This window comes from Salvia hispanica, unplaced genomic scaffold (genome assembly GCF_023119035.1).
Source record: "Salvia hispanica cultivar TCC Black 2014 unplaced genomic scaffold, UniMelb_Shisp_WGS_1.0 HiC_scaffold_422, whole genome shotgun sequence".
Lineage (NCBI taxonomy): Eukaryota > Viridiplantae > Streptophyta > Magnoliopsida > Lamiales > Lamiaceae > Salvia > Salvia hispanica.
In genome coordinates, this window is record NW_025952160.1 from 42,752 (window position 1) to 58,700 (window position 15,949).

At 40.1% G+C, this 15,949-nt stretch overlaps 2 protein-coding genes and 2 pseudogenes across 2 annotated transcripts; 2 read left to right on the forward strand and 2 right to left on the reverse strand.

Annotated features, from left to right (window-relative positions):
- Nucleotides 1-576: 576 nt before the first annotated feature.
- LOC125199188 lies at nucleotides 577-3,024 on the reverse strand (annotated as a pseudogene).
- A 1,922-nt stretch (nucleotides 3,025-4,946) lies between these two features.
- Nucleotides 4,947-9,461, forward strand: LOC125199189 (annotated as a pseudogene).
- A 449-nt stretch (nucleotides 9,462-9,910) lies between these two features.
- Nucleotides 9,911-10,772, reverse strand: LOC125199201. Its single transcript, XM_048097305.1, has 2 exons — nucleotides 10,550-10,772; nucleotides 9,911-10,479 (listed from the first exon to the last, which is right to left on the reverse strand). The coding sequence occupies exons 1-2, from the start codon at nucleotides 10,632-10,634 to the stop codon at nucleotides 10,121-10,123; spliced, it is 444 nt and encodes a 147-aa protein (XP_047953262.1). The 5' UTR covers nucleotides 10,635-10,772; the 3' UTR covers nucleotides 9,911-10,120.
- On the forward strand, nucleotides 10,727-13,237 carry LOC125199190 (putative F-box/LRR-repeat protein 9). Its single transcript, XM_048097301.1, has 3 exons — nucleotides 10,727-10,784; nucleotides 11,773-12,097; nucleotides 13,189-13,237. The coding sequence occupies exons 1-3, from the start codon at nucleotides 10,727-10,729 to the stop codon at nucleotides 13,235-13,237; spliced, it is 432 nt and encodes a 143-aa protein (XP_047953258.1).
- Nucleotides 13,238-15,949: the final 2,712 nt, after the last annotated feature.

Sequence of the window (15,949 nt, forward strand, 5' to 3'; positions counted from 1 at the left end):
GTATGCACTTTGGTTGGATTAAACGCTAGATCCTTAACTATATAAACATGTTCACTGACTAATTACTTTAATTTCATCATATTTCTATATCCAATATTTTACCATAAAAGCACTTCTTTTAAGAATATAATCTAAAGAGTTTTTTTTTTTTTTTTTTTTTTTTTTTCAGATTTGAACACATTTTCAAAATTAACATATAAGCACTGAATAGGAAAGGCCAAAAACAGGAATGTGTTCTAATCGTTGAAATGAAGTAAAACTTCGGGTGTAAAAATATAATTTTCCCTATGATTACATTATAATGATTTATTTTTGTTACAGTAAATCTCTAAATAGGTCCCAATCTAGTTGAGAAAAATTATAAAATGTGTTTGTGATAAAAGCGGGCCAATAGCCCATTAGTGGCACAATGGGTCACTAGATCAGCATATAATAATTAAAATTTTAATTAATTAATTAATCAGTGGTTAATTAGGGGTCTCTACAGTTTAATTATGATTATTAGAAATATTAACACTAAAATATACCAATAGTATTTCAACTTTGATTCCTGCATAATTATGTAGCTTGATTTATTTAGTTCGTTTCTGAAAAAAAAAAAAAAATCTTCAAGAACTCATACGCTTCCTTGAGCAGCCTCGGCCTTGCTGTGCACCTCGATTAGGTGTTGTAGGTGAACACATCCGGGTTTATCCCGCTGCTCTTCATCTGCTGGAACAGCTCGACCGCTTCACCAAACCGCCCAGCCTTCCCGAGGGCATTGATCAAGGTGTTGTACATGACAATGTCGAGGTACCCACCTTCATTGTTCAGCTTGTCAAGAACAGCCTTTGCAAGATCCGCCCTCCCCATCTTCCCGAGACCTTGGATCACCACATTGTACGTTGCTATGTCCGAAGGGGTGACCGCCCCCCATCGGTGGAGGACTCCCCATGCTTCCTTGAAATACCCTTTCTTGACGAAGGAGCTCATGATGGAGTTGTAAGTGTAGCTACTTGGGTTCACGCGCATATTGGTCAGAATCTCGAACAATTTACACGCCAAACTCAGCTTCCCTTGGCCAAGAAGATGGATAAGTAGGTATTCACCATGTCAACATCAAAAGAATCTTCACCCTTTGCCAAAACTCGAACTCCTCTCGACAGCGAGAAAGGTGGTGGACCACGGCTGCTGTCAGAGGCAAATTGATTTGCAAGTGAATCCATGTATGGAGAAGATGACCACTCATCCACTTCGCACTGAACTGCTTGGCGTCGCTCTGCACCTTCGCCATCCGGATTTGTCAGATGCAAAACTTCAGCTACATCACGTATGGAAGGAAACATTGGTGTATAGTCCCTCTTCTTGCTCTGTGGACTACTCATTGAAACTTCCATGGCTGATTTCCACTTGATAAGAGAAGGGACTAAATTCCCATCTCTAATATGCCTCAGGAGCCCTCGATTGAATCCCACTGACCACGTCTGTAAAGCGATCACTAGTGAAGTTATAGTAACCAAATCAACTTTAAAGCCCCTCCCTCCATCTCCTCAACCAGCTGCAATGCTTCCTCAACCCGGTTTTCCCGACATAGATGCAAAATGACAATGCTGTATGTAATTCCATCCACAAAACTATTACCCTTTCTTTTAAGTCACAAAACATGGAATAAGCAGCTTCTTCTCTTCCGTCTTGTACAAACCAGCTATAAGTATGTTATACGTCCAGCACGAGGCCCTCACACCATCATCATCTACCATTTTCTCAAACAGATTGCAGGCTTCCATCAACTTCCTTGACTTCATCAAACCATCAAGAAGGGAGTTGTAAACAACAGTACCTGCTCGTATGCCGTTGTACTGCATCTCACTAAAGATTCTCAACGCATCATTGATTCTATACGACTTGGCACAACCTTGGATCATAATCCGGTAAGTGAACTCGTCCGCTCATGACCCGAGAAGCCTTCAGCTCCTCCCACACACAAGGGCATCCTTCACCTTCCCAAGCAAGCAAAGGACGTGTATGAGGCTGTTATACGTGCACAAATCAGGTTCAAATGGACCGTTCCTCTCCTTCATCTCTTTAAACAAACCCAACACAGAGCTCAACTCACCCCAACATCCTAATGCATGAATGCATATGTTGTAACCCCATATATCCATAGGATAAAGTTTCGTTTTCGTAAATTACTATAAACTTGTCTGAATTCATCTCTCATGTCTGCCTTCTTGAGTCCCACAAGCACCTCATTACAAGCTATGGCATCGGGAATGACCACATTTTCACCATTTGCTGCGAGCAGTGCAGAATCCACAAGCTTCAATAATATCGATAATGCTATCGAAATCTGATTCTTCCTCATGAGTGCAACGAGAACAGGGCTATATACATCAGGGCTGAAACAGCTGGAACCAATATATTCCCTCTCAACATAATCCAAAACTTCCAATGCGGAATCATACTTGCCAGCCCTGATGAACCCATCAAGAATCATCTTTAAAGTAACTGAATCCAGAGCCACCCATCACGCTCATTGTGGCCACAAGCTCAAGAATGTCATCATGATGATGGTGTGTCAAAAAACAGAGGACTTTGAAAACCTGTGAGTAGGTCATGCCAGTGTTTGTAGTTTTGCCTGTTGGAGCACCACCGAAAAACTCCAACTTTCTTGACGAATCAAGAGAGCCGCGACGGAGCACTCGAAGCACACGCTCTTCTGATAAAGGGATGGCATCTCCTTTCTTCTCCAGCTCATGAATACCGCCAGGTTTCGAGAGTTTTGGCAATGGCAGCGTCGACCAGTAGGTCACCCAGTTCAGATACGCTTGCTGACTTAGCAGCTTTTTCTGCCACAGTCACGAATCTGACTCGTGGGGTGATTGGGAGGAGCGATGGAATAGAAGCTTGAAAATTTGTAATTGCTCTTGGTAACCCTCCAACGCGCATTATCCTTGGACAGTTAGCTTTTGTTAAATTGTAAATAGGGAGATGAGGCCAGAACAGTCCCTGCTGTACCCATGCCCGAGGATTTCACTGTTGGCATCAACACTGAAAAATCATGAATAAGAAGATCGTTAGAACATTCTAGTACTAAATTGCACATATATGCATCTAAATCTTCAATTTTGAGAAAAGCTTGAGGAAATATAAGTTTTGCGACAAAAAGCATTAAAAACATTATCATGGCAGCATAAGAATCACAATAACCAACACCATCCAAATCCAAGAGAGTTATACCCCTGCAACTGGAATCCGAACTTTTGTCAATTAAGGAATGCAACAAAAAATTCACACACTTATAATCCAAATCCCATGAACTTTCCAACTTTGAAAATAATGAATTTTGTGTCTACAGGACAGGAATGAAGCCTGAGGCAGTGTGCACTCAGTTGTCTTTCCTGTTAGTTACCTTGTGTACTAGTATCTTTTATGCCTATCTTTAAGATATTGCAGAAGAATTTTGATTTTTAAAACCAGAATGGGTTTATAGGCAACATTTTATCACTTAGAACAATGGGAGGAAATGATTTCTGAAATTTTTGAGTCGATGTCTACATAAGACATTTTGTCAGCTGATCATTTCAGATCAGCATCTTTTACAACTCCAGTATTTCTTTATCACTGGTTTAAACCCCACGAGAAATCTTAACCATCGTGACGCTCTGATAGACAGTGAATAATTTCAATAATTTATCAAAAATGTAAGTTAAGAAAGTCGAGATAACTAAACAAGCATGATCTTAGTGAACAACATTCAACATCGAAACACATAGATAGAAACAATTAAGTTCCATACAATAAATGATGATTTGGAGAGGCATCTAGACTTTTGATGCTTAAATACCTAGTGATTCACTTCTTAATAAGCGGGGGAAGTTCGCTTGTGGAAAGAATGAAGAATAGAAAATGCATCGTGAATACCCAGCAACCAGTTAAATACGCTGCCACCATCTTTGCCTTAGACCCGGCGTTGTATATAGGCATGAAAGGTTTAACTAGGGGTACCCGCACCTGAAAAAATGCATTGATAACTACTCAGTTACCGGGCGGGTATCCGTAAGGCCGAACAGGCATTGACATTTTGACAAAAAGAGCAAACAAAAAAAGAAGAATCCAACATCAACTGATAAACAAGCAAGTGAGGAACTTTATTCCGAAAAAAAGAGCGCAAAATGTGAACAAGATGCAAAACCTATCATCTGCTGTTAGCTTCTCATCATTCATATCATAGTTTTGAATCAAATTTCAGACAAAGTCTCAACTTTAGCCATATTTGTTGATTCGATCATCACCAAGAAACCACCCGCAAGCATACCATTCAAGTCTCATCAACATCTGTAATTTAATTTAGCCATTAGCAATTGTTTACTTTCTAATTCCCCATTTTGGGAAACCCCACTTACTCTTTTCATAAAATGACATGAAGCAAATCATCTCTCGCAATTTGAAATAAAGCATCATTGCAAGCAAAAGCAAATACCATAAAATCAGAAATGCTTCAATAGATAACAAATTCGAGAAATAAAGCAGGAGAGTTACCCAAAATTCGATTGGAAACAGCTACAGAAGCTGTTTTATTTCAGCGAATCAGCTTTCAATTCAGCTAAAACACCTAAAATTCTAAAATCAGAATACGAAATCAGAAAATGGAAGAGAGCCAGAGATGTATTGTGGCCCGAAAGAGAATGATAAAGAGAGAAGAGAGTCGGACTGTGTGAGTGTGAGAAGTCAAGAGAGCTGAAGGGTGAGAATGGCGAATTAGGTCATTATCAATGGCAGTATTTCATCTTAAATAAATTAAAGTTTAGTAAAATCACATTTTTTTTATGGAATTTAGCGGCAGCGGGAAACTCCAATTATTCGAAATATTTAATTTCGCGCGGCTCAGAAATCTCCAATTCGAAAACAAGCACAACTCACACAGAGAATCAGAAGAGCTTCGTGAAGAGGGAGAGTAATGGCGGATGCATCACTCTGGAGAGAATGGGAAGGAGCTCAAGTGTCCTATATGGTAATGATTCTGTTCTCAAATGCAATTGTATTCCTTTCCCTTTTTTCAATTGCTGGAATTTCATATCATTAATTGATTAATTTGTCTGTCAAACAGTTTGAGTCTATTTAATTCAGCCGTTTCGCTCACCTGCAATCATGTCTTTTGCAAGTAAGCATTTTAGTGAAATGATTCGTATACGGTTTGTGTATTTAGGGCTGATTTCAACCCGTTTTTGCTGCCTATTATTTTGATGCAGTTTGTGTATCGAGAAATCCATGAAAGCAGCATCGAATTGTCCTGTTTGTAAAGTTCCATACAGGCGAAGAGGTATATATGTTTTTGCTATACACATAGATTACGAACTTGTGGAATTCATGACTTGTATATCGATTGCTTTCATTTTGTAATTTTTTTCATTTTCATTTCGCAGAAATTCGGCCTGCGCCTCATATGGATAATTTGGTTAGTGTTTACAAAAGCATGGAAGTAGCATCTGGAGTCAATATTTTTGTCACTCAAACTGAAGCATCAACTGGCCCTTCTGGTAATGATTGCTTTGTTGTGTGGTGTTTGACAATCCTCCATATTTTTCATTAGGCAAACAAACATGCTTTATAATTTATATGTTGTCTTGCCACAAACTCATTGTTTGCCACAATTATAATGTGTGTGCAGTCCAAAATAATGGCCAAATGAAACTAGAAGCTTCAGACATTGGGAATCAGAGACAGCATCGTAGGAGAGGATCAAAAAGTGCATCAGTTTTTCCCCAAAGAAGAGGATTCAGATACAACCATATACAAGGACTGAAATGGAGCGAGAAAAGCTGAAGATGGAGCTGCTGAAATCAACAGAAATGAAACTAAAAGCAGTCCTACTTTTGTAAAATGACATGCCTTCTACATCTGAAAAGGGGGAGCCAAGTTACCTCCTTTTTCTGGTTGAGAGATGAAGAGGACATGGAGAAATCAACTCAGCAGACGGCTGACAGTCTGGTCATGATACACCGCCAGAAGCTCCTTGCTTCAGCGACATCAAAGACTCGGATGATGGGGTTTGTTCTCCTCAGATAAAGCTTCTAATGTCATTGATTATGAACTAATGCTACAGAATTTAGGATTATAGAGTTCATTAATTATTTCCTGAGTGATAATTGATGCAATTACTTTTCTTGGCAACACAATAATTTAAATTTCATTTGTTTTTTTTATGCAGATAGGAGCTGGTAACTTATCGAACAATGCAAATTTCATTGATAGTGAAATGTTTGAATGGACTCAAAGGCCTTGCTCTCCTGAACTCTGTTCAAGTCCAACAATACAGGTGCATAACATTTTTTAATATTTCAACAATCCATTATTTACCATGTTTGATCTAATTATGTTGGTGTAGATTGAAGATCATACTGCTGAAGAGGATGTGGCCTTAAAAGTGTGAAGCGAACTCAACAGAAGCTGCTGTTCCAAAGAACGGATCTACTAGCACAGGAGGCAAGCGTATTGAGGGAAGAAACCTCTGAAGGCAAATGCAGAATGAGAAATTCTAATAAGAAAGTCAACACAAATGAGCCTGAAAAAGACAAGAAAGCTAGAAGGATTTCTACTGTAACCACAGGCCGTGCAGAATTTGGCAATGTAATCTATCAAGATTTGCAAGAGGGCAATAAAGACACTCCATTGGTTATAAAGGAAAATCCAGAAAAGGCAGAAAGGTCCTGGCCAGTGTTCTAGAGAAAAATGTTTTAACTTTATCTGATGAGGTAAAGCCTCCAGCAGACGACAAGGGTGAGGAGTTCACTCAAGTTTCAGCATCAGAAAATTGTGGAAAAGCAATGAAGGGCGTACAAAGTTAAGGAAACATGGGTGATGGTGATAAACACTCTAAGAAACCAACTCAGCTACCAAAATCTGGCAGTAAAGAAGAAACTGAAAATCTGAAATTGGAAAAAAGTTCTTAGATACTGAACAAAACAAAGGGGGTCAGTTTCCAGATGCTTACTAATCTGCATTCACCAGGAATGCATGAAGAAATTTCGGATAGATGTGTCAAAAGAAAGTATGTAAATGTATGTAGAAAGGCACCAAGTTCTGGAAATACAGTTAAATTATCTGTTAAGAGCATGTGCAAGGACAACTATGATTCTAAAGCTTTAGGTGCTAATGAAAAGGATGCAACCAGAGATCAGTCTTTGAAAGGGATCGATCAGACATAAAAACTCCATCAAAAGTTGATAAACTACCTTCCTCCCTTGGCGGGCATGCTTTGCTAAAATGTAATACATCTCCCAGTACAATTCATTGTGCTTTCTGCCAATCATCTGAAGAGTCTGAGGTACATCCCTTTTAAAATATAGCTTATGTTTTTTATTATTTATGCTACAAATTTGTTGATTGTCCAAGAAAGGAATGATTTTGTGTATGTGGTTTATTACTGAAATTCAAAAGTTCAGGCTTCAGGGATCATGGTTCACTACGTCAGTGGGAAGTTGTGATAGATGACGCAAGAAAGGATGCTATACATGTTCACAAGAAATGTGCAGAATGGTATGACATTTGCAACAATATCTGCACATTTTTCTAGCATGCCGACTTCGCTGGTGGTAGATTAATCAAATTTATCTAGTTTGCTTCATTATGTTGCTGTCACATGCTACTATCTACTTTTTGTGCTTTATTAGGGTGGTCATCAAACAAATAGTATCAATTTTGTAATTTTCATTGTAATCTATAGCAAAATAAAGTCTGTTCATCTTTTGTAGGGCACCTAATGTGTATTTTGAAGATGATACCGTTGTCAACCTTGACAATGAATTGTACAGAAGTCGAAGAATTAGGTGCAGTTGTTGTGGCATCAAGGGAGCGGCTCTCGGGTGTTATGATAAGAGTTGTCGCAAAAGCTTTCATGTTCCTTGTGCTACGTTGACTCCAGAATGTCGATGGGATTCTGTAAGTATAAACTAGCAGTTATTTCTGAACATGGAGAAAACACTGAGATTAATATTGTGGTTTTCAACACGTGACAGGAAAACTTTGTTATGCTATGTCCAATTCATAAATCATCTCAACTGCCAACTGATTTTCCTCAATCTCAATCAAGGAAGAAAGTAAACTTTCTGCTGAAAGGTTTGTTGCACTTTCCAGCAATATTTACATGGACATTGTGCAGCTTCCAGATTGACAATTCATATTTTAGCATGGTTTATATCACGACTTTCTTTTCCATTTTTACTTCCTCCAGAAAGTCTTGCCTCCATCCACATAAAGTGAAAACGAATGAAGAATGCAAAGACAGATCACCCTTACAGTGGAAGTCCCAGAAGAGGTTCAAGAATTTGGTGTTCTGCTGTTCAGCTCTCACCAATACCGAGAAAGTAAATAAACCAGTAATTACTTTATTTAATATGCCGTGTGAAATAAGGAGATAATAATTTTATAAATCACCACTATGGTGTAAATTCAGGAAACTGTTGCTGAATTTGAGAACTTGTTTGGAGTAACAATTCTGAAGAACTAGGATCCGACTGTCACCCATGTAATAGCTTCGACAGATGAGAATGGCGTGTGCCGACGTACACTCAAATTTTTAATGGCTGTCTTGGAAGGAAAATGGGTTTTGAATGTTCAGTGTGAGTAATTTTCTATGTACAAATGAATTTGAATTGACTCCAAATTCTTTGTATGAAGTTATTTCAAATATTTCTATGTTCAAGCTTCAATCTATTTGTTTATATATTTCATGCCATTAATATGTTTCTACTGATTCAGGGATTAAAGCTTGCATTGAAGCTGGAGATATAGCTGATGAGGAACAGTTTGAGATCTCAGTCGACATTCATGGAATCAGGGATGGACCAAAGCTTGGAAGATTAAGACTTTTAAACAAGGTTAATCTTTGCTTCTGATGTAGATTCTTCACTGTTTCTTCTTTCGTAGTTATTCACATGATTTGATTCCCACTTCCTGTGATTTTGCAGCAACCAAAACTATTTGATGGTTACACATTCTTTTTCATGGGAGATTTTGCTCCTTCATACAGAGGATATCTTCACGATCTTGTGATTGCTGCTGGGGGAAAAGTTCTGAACAGGAAGCCCGTTGCAGGAGACCAGACAACTGCATCTAATGGAAGCTCCAAGACAACCTTCATCATTTACAGTGTCGAGCTTCCTCAACAGTGCAAGCCATCCAATGAAAGTTCAGTCATGGGCCAGAGACGTGCATGTGCAGAAGCTTTAGCCTCTTCTGCCGGAGCCATGGTAGCGAGCAATTCATGGATTATGAATTCTATTGCAGGTTGCAAACTGCAAACGGTTAGTAAATATAGTAAATAGTTGTGTCTCATCGCCTTTCCCACTTGTGATTGTGACAAAAATAGGTTTATTTATGCACCATCGTTGCCTCCATATTCCGTTGTGAACTTTGGTACACGATCATTATACATAAGAAAAAGTTGCAAAAACAGAATACAATCCTTGCCAAAAATGCAGTATCATATTCACATTGGTTACAGGTTCTTAGCCATGTATCTCTCTAGTTGCGAAAGCTACGTTCAAGAAGTCTCCTCTAAGGTAACCTTTTTCCACCTGTTTTACATCTCATAATGACACTGCTATTTATAGCAAAATCAAACAAAGCCAGTCCAAGTTCTGAGAGAACTGAAGAGAAACATCATAGTATTCCATCCCATCCTCTCCTTGTCCTAACTCGTTCCTTCTTCATCTTCTTCTTGTGCCACTTGAACTGTAGAGAACCCTTGTTGCATCTTATCATGCTTTTCAAGCATTGTCTGGAAACGCTCAAACATATTCTCCAAACTCTCCATATCTTCATCAACATCAACAGTGCGTTCCTGTAATCTCCTTACATTGCCACAGCTCGACTCAATCTTCTCCCTCATCTCATCTATCGTGCTACACAGCACCATGTTCTTCCCCGTTCCTCATTGAGCCTCTCCTTCATTGTCTGGTACCCATCGTGCGACCTCACGAGCATCTCCCTAAGGAGCTTGTTCTGCTCTTCGAACTCCCTTCCCTGCGATTCTCCTCCCACACATTCCTGCACTTTCCTCACCAGCTTCTCATTCTGCGCCTTGAGGCCGTGCATGAGATCCTCCATCTCGGACAACTCATGCGCCTTCCTAGAGAGCTCAGCAGCCATGATCTCCTTCTCCTTCCCCAGGCTCGAGCACATGAGCTCGAGCCGCTTCCTGGCAGCAGTGCACGCGGTGAGCTCTCTCCCTCAGCTTCTCCTTCTCATCCCCCGCAGCCTCGACCCTGCCCTTCTTGTCCTTAGGCGGCTGGCTGAGGCCGGTGTTGCAGCGGCGCAGGGTGGCTTTGGTGGTCTTATTGCCAAAGGACTGGCATTTTTGGATTCTTGTCTTGACAGTGTCCAAGATTGTGACCATGGTAGCCACCCTGAGCATCCTCCTGCTGTCGTGGCCTTTCCCGCAGGCGTCTTTGTGATCTTGGATAAGCTTTAGCAACAGCTTTATAGGCGCTGCTGCTCCTGCACCACACAAATACATCTCCATCAAATCAATCTAATTTATAGCGAGACAATATGTAAATTTTCTTACCATCTAAACTAGAATCATCGTGTTGCTGTTCGTCTATCATTTGGGGGATATCAGGTACTGAATTTGACCGATCCTGGTTTCTCATTTTCTCTATTTGAATACGAAAACGCGATAGGGTGATGAAGGAGAATGTGGTTTGACAAAAGAGATTATTTTTTGATTTTATCTTTTAGTGAAATGCAGTTAAAGAGCGCTTGGCATGCCAAGCCCTCTCGTTCTGTCCCTCTCCCTCTCTGTGACTCTCTTTCTTCTCTTTCTTGTTTGTTATTTAATTGTCGGAAGGAAGGGAGGAAGAGCGGTTGAATTGTTGGGTGGTTACTATTCCACGAAATTGTTGGGAGTGTGTATGTGGGAGGCTCTAATGGGTTGCACTTTTGCGTGGTTTTCATTTTTTCAAATGAAATACAAAAATTATTGGCAAAACACATTCTTAGGCATTATATTTTATCAAAATGTTCATTAGTTATTTATACAATTGTTTCGTTTTAATAGGTCTTATACTTTTCACAATATTTTCATCAGGTCTTCGTACAATTTTTCGTTTTTGGTAGGTCCTTATACTTTTATCATAACTTTCATTAGGTTCTAACCATATAATGTTTTGCGTAGAATCAACACCTCTCGATATGCTTGATTAATGAAAAGTAAGCATGATTAGTCCAAGTTTTATCGATGGATCATTTTTGGACCGAGTTTGGATCGGATTAATTGGATATCATATTAATATCAATTGACATCTAATATCATGAACTTTCAAATAATATCACGAACTTTACCCGAGTTTATTATTTTCCAATGAAAAATTCCGACAAAATAAAATAATTTTTTTCGTAATTTCTCTATAACAACTTCGAGAGTTTCAAGATTTTCAATATTTGAGAATAGTTTTCTTGAAGCACACCCTCCAAATTTGTTCTTCAATCATTAATACACCAAAAATTTTCATGGTGGAAATAACAAACTCGGGGTAAAGTTTGTGATATTATAATATTATTTGTCAATTTCAAAGTTCGTGGGTGTCAATATCCATATTATTATTATTATTATTATTATTATTATTATTATTATTATTATTATATACTAGATTATATTTTCAGTCGATATTAAAGTATAGATAAATCAAGCCTTTTGAATTCCATCCAATTCGCGCCTCATTTCATTTCACAACGGAACCCTAGAAAATCGAAAATGGAAGCAAAAGCCAAATCCAGCGAGCCGATAAGCGAAACTGAACCTCCGATTTCCACGGCCGCGCCGACGCTCTCCGCCATGGATCGAGCTCCCCGATGAATTGACAGCGAATATCCTGCAAAGGCTGAGCGCCGAAGAGATACTGGAGACTGCGCAGGAAGTGTGTACTACATGGTGGAGAATCTCCAAGACTCTCCCCACGTGGCGCGTGCTTGAGTTGGATATTGATCGTTACGGCGGCAACGATTTTGAAATGTTTTACACCTGCGCAATTAATCGCAGCCAGGGAGAATTGACCGACCTGAACAGGACATATTGTACCAAATATGAGGATATGCTAGACTACGTAGTCGAGCGGTATAATTCCTTCCTTTGCTGGCATGATTCTCTGTTCTATGTGCTTTGATTTGTTCAGCCCCAAATTGGATTACTTCTGCTTTATGTGAAAGTAATTTATCTGGTTTTTATTGAGGCTGGTGATTGTTTTTTATTAATTTTGTTGATGCTGAGTTTTGTAGAGCTTCCGGAGATTGATTAATTTTAAATTTAATGTTGAAGTGAAGTGATTTTAGAGGGATGATTAATGAGACTGCGAATGACTGAAAACTCAGTAATTACTTTTCCTTGATTGGAAAGAACTTGCAAGTATGTGAATGAAACTTTACTAATTAGTTGTGTATGATTTGAAATCCTTTGAGTGGGAAGAACTTGCAAGTATGTGCAAAATTAGCTTTGAGAAGTAGTGTTTGAACTAATTTTGGCTCGATTGATGACTAGTAAGGATTGTGTTTTCAATTTTTGAAGTAGTGACACGTGTACCAGACAGCCTTTGTAGAAAGTCATATCGATGGAGTACTAGAGTGTTGTGCTGCTAAACATTGGAAATTTGGTGGTGGAATTTTTATTTTCATCTTGTGAGGCAATGGATCTAGTTATAGGATGTGTTGTCCTATAATGAGAAAGGGCTATACTTGATCAATGATTTTCTTATTCATAGCACTTGTGTTTTATGTTGTTTGATGAATATGGATAGTTTATGTGGCTAGTACAAATCTGTGATTGGTGCAGTTATGGGTTCTTATCCATAGCACTACTGTTTTGTTATGGTTTCTGCTTCCTCTATGCTCATATTCCTGGTTATTCATACAAAATGGCAGAGGTGAAGATTAGCCTTACAAAAAGCTCACCACTGTTTATGAGAAAATCCCAGATTGTGTACGATAGTATTATGCTCATTTTAGGATAAGTATTTAGTGTGTATCATGTGGTTATTCTGGGAACATCGAATTTTGATATTCAGTTTATCATCTTGATCATTTGCTCTCAATGTGAACGCGTACAACCTTGATATAAGTTCTTTCTTGTAGAAGTTTCCTCTACTTTTTGAGTAGATATTCTTTCCCACTCTTTTCCCAGAATCACTTCCTGGTCTTATGCTCTTTTGACAGATCGAGCAAGCTTCTACGCCTTAAAATTGCGGAGTTTCCGGGGAAATGATTTGCCTAAGGTAATAAAAACTTCAACTGTTGGAAGAGTTGCACCTTATCATGTCAATACTCACTCCCAAAGGATTTGCAACCATTGGCATCTCTTGCCCTGCGCTGAAATCGTTACATATAAAGTATGTTGGGACTATCGCCCAGAATTTGAGGAATTTGAGGACACCGACGAGGACTCTTATGAGGACTCTGATGAGGACGCTTATGAGGCCTCCGAAGAAGAATTTTCTAATGAGCCAATGATTATGGTGTAGCAATTGGAAAAAGCATGCCTAATTTACGCCATCTCCAACTTTGGGCAGTTAAGCTGACGAATGAGGGACTGGAAGCAATCCTCAATGGCTGCCCCCACCTCGAATCACTTGATCTCCGGCTATGCTTTGGTCTTGATCTGGAAGGGGCTTTGGGGAAAAGATGTTCTGAGCGTATAAAAGATCTGAGGCTCCTTCTGATTGTACCCGTGATATCGGCGCTCGTTTAAACCACCTGATGCTGATATTACATGGGAGGACTTGAAAGCAGACTACTTCAGTTATCCTGATTCTGATTCTGATCGTTTCAACTATTTCTGGCCTTGAAAATTTTGTGAGGCCTAAGATTTCAAGACAAGGGTCTTAAACTTTTGTATGTGTTGTGTTAGATTGGTGAATTTTGTTTTTACTAATGGAGCATGATGATTTTGCTGGTTCCAGAATTTTTGGCATTATATATTTGTCAACGTTTGATTAAATTTATTTTTCCCCTCCGTCTGTAACTTACTTTGACGAGATGGATTTTAAGAATTGTAAAAAAAGGGGTTGAAAGTGAGTGGGAATGAAGAAAATATGGGCCCACTACCAAAAAAAAAGAAAAAAGGAAAAGGGGGAAAATTATGGACGGACCAAATAAAAACCTACAAATCTGGACAGAGATACTTATCATAGATTTTCAAAATTTTTAAAAATTTTGGTTTGATATACAAATCCAAGAATCTCGCAACACAACCACAATCACATCTACATTATGTAATCTACATTTTGATCTATAACATGTCGTGTTGATTCGATTGTTGGGCATCCGCAATGGTGGGGAAAATGGGTTAACTCTCAAGATGCCCCCGGACGATGCGGGGGGATCCCCATCCCCTCCCGGGATCGTCCGCCACGTACGACGGGGACGATGCGACACGTTTCCGTTTTTTTAATTTTATTAAATTTTAAAAACCTATATATACCTCTCATTTTTCACTTCATTTTTCACTCTCTTCACTCTCAAATTCAACTACTTTTCTACATTTCAAGAAATGGATTCCGGAAACCCCAAATCAATAGCCGATGTTTGGTGGTGCACGGGCCCGGGATAAACCCGACAAATCCCGGGCCATTCGACACCAACGCCGGAGACCCGCCCCGACCGCCGCGGGTGTCCGCATGGAGCCCCTTTCCCCCCCCCCCCTCCGCCCGCGCACCCGGGGCCCGCCGCGCCCCCGCGTTCCCTCCGCATCCCCCACCAAGAAGAAGCAGGCAGAGCCCAAAAATTGTCTACAACGGAGGTGTGTGAAGAGTTCGCTCTAGAAGGACGCACCCGACCCCGAATCCATCGTTTTACCAGAGTTGGATTGATGTTTCGGGATCCGGTGTACGCCAACAACCAAAAGGGGATTGGCAGGGGGCGCACGCTGAAATACAACGCGGCCCAAACCCGCGACACGAAAGCGCCAGGAAACCCCAAGACCGGGATGTTAAGAGGTAAATTTGTTCCGGGGGGTACGGAAGTCCGAGAGGGAAAAGGCGGGGGGAGTCCGGATGCGGACAACGGGCCAAAAAATTTCAGACGACGATTTCGCACTACCCCCCGGGGGCTTTAGGGACAAGCCCGGGTTGGGTTTTGGGATTCCCCCAAACGACGGCGGCGAGGGGGAGGGCGGCCCCGCACCTTTTGCGAATCAAGCATACGGGGTTTCCTCCAATGGACCTCAACACCTGTTCCAGGGGGAGTTCCCGAACCGATGTCCTTCCCGCCCCGCGCGGGGCCCCGGGGGGAAAGGGGAAGGCCATCCACCTCCGCCACGCCGCCCGGGAAACCCCGGGACCCGCCCCACCCGTCCCACTTTGACCCGGCCCATACCTACCGGATTTGGGGGTCTCCTCCGACTACAGACGTTTTTGGGGGCGCATACCGCCCTCGCCAAAAGACCAACCCCCCAAATCGGGATCCAAAAGGGTGATCGATCCTCATCTGAAATTGGGGCTACTCTAACTATTTTTTTTGTATTTAGGCTTTTTTATTTCTCATTTTGTAACCTTTTCTTTTTTTTAAAAAAATTTAGAATTTCCCTTTAATTGGCTTTTTTTTTTTATTTTTATTTACATTTGTAAACATAAAAATATAAATACAAAAAAGAAGTAAATGTTTAGGGGCTATAATCCTTCCACTTTATTGCCGATAAAAACGCGACGGCGAAACTTGTTTTCCGGGAAAACGAATGACGTCAATTCTTTATAATTGAACATTATTGCATTTTTAAATAGCAAAGAATTGATTGCGCAACAAAGTTTTTTAAACCACCATCACTTCGACATCTATCACCACCTTCAAGAATCAACAAATAACAACTGTTTAAATTTTAACACTAAACAATTATTTCTATTGACTAGACTATATTATCACCCCCTTTTAGAATTCCACCCAAATCGCGTCTCATTTCATTTCACAACGGAGCCCTAGAAAT

Coding starts and splice junctions, on each gene's coding strand:
- LOC125199190 (XM_048097301.1), top strand. CDS start 10,727: ATGCAGTTAAAGAGCGCTTGGCATGCCAAGCCCTCTCGTTCTGTCCCT. Junction 10,785..11,772: donor TTCTGTCCCTCTCCCTCTCT/GTGACTCTCTTT, acceptor CGAGCCGATAAG/CGAAACTGAACCTCCGATTT. Junction 12,098..13,188: donor CTAGACTACGTAGTCGAGCG/GTATAATTCCTT, acceptor CTCTTTTGACAG/ATCGAGCAAGCTTCTACGCC.
- LOC125199201 (XM_048097305.1), bottom strand. CDS start 10,634: ATGAGAAACCAGGATCGGTCAAATTCAGTACCTGATATCCCCCAAATG. Junction 10,480..10,549: donor CGATGATTCTAGTTTAGATG/GTAAGAAAATTT, acceptor TGTGTGGTGCAG/GAGCAGCAGCGCCTATAAAG.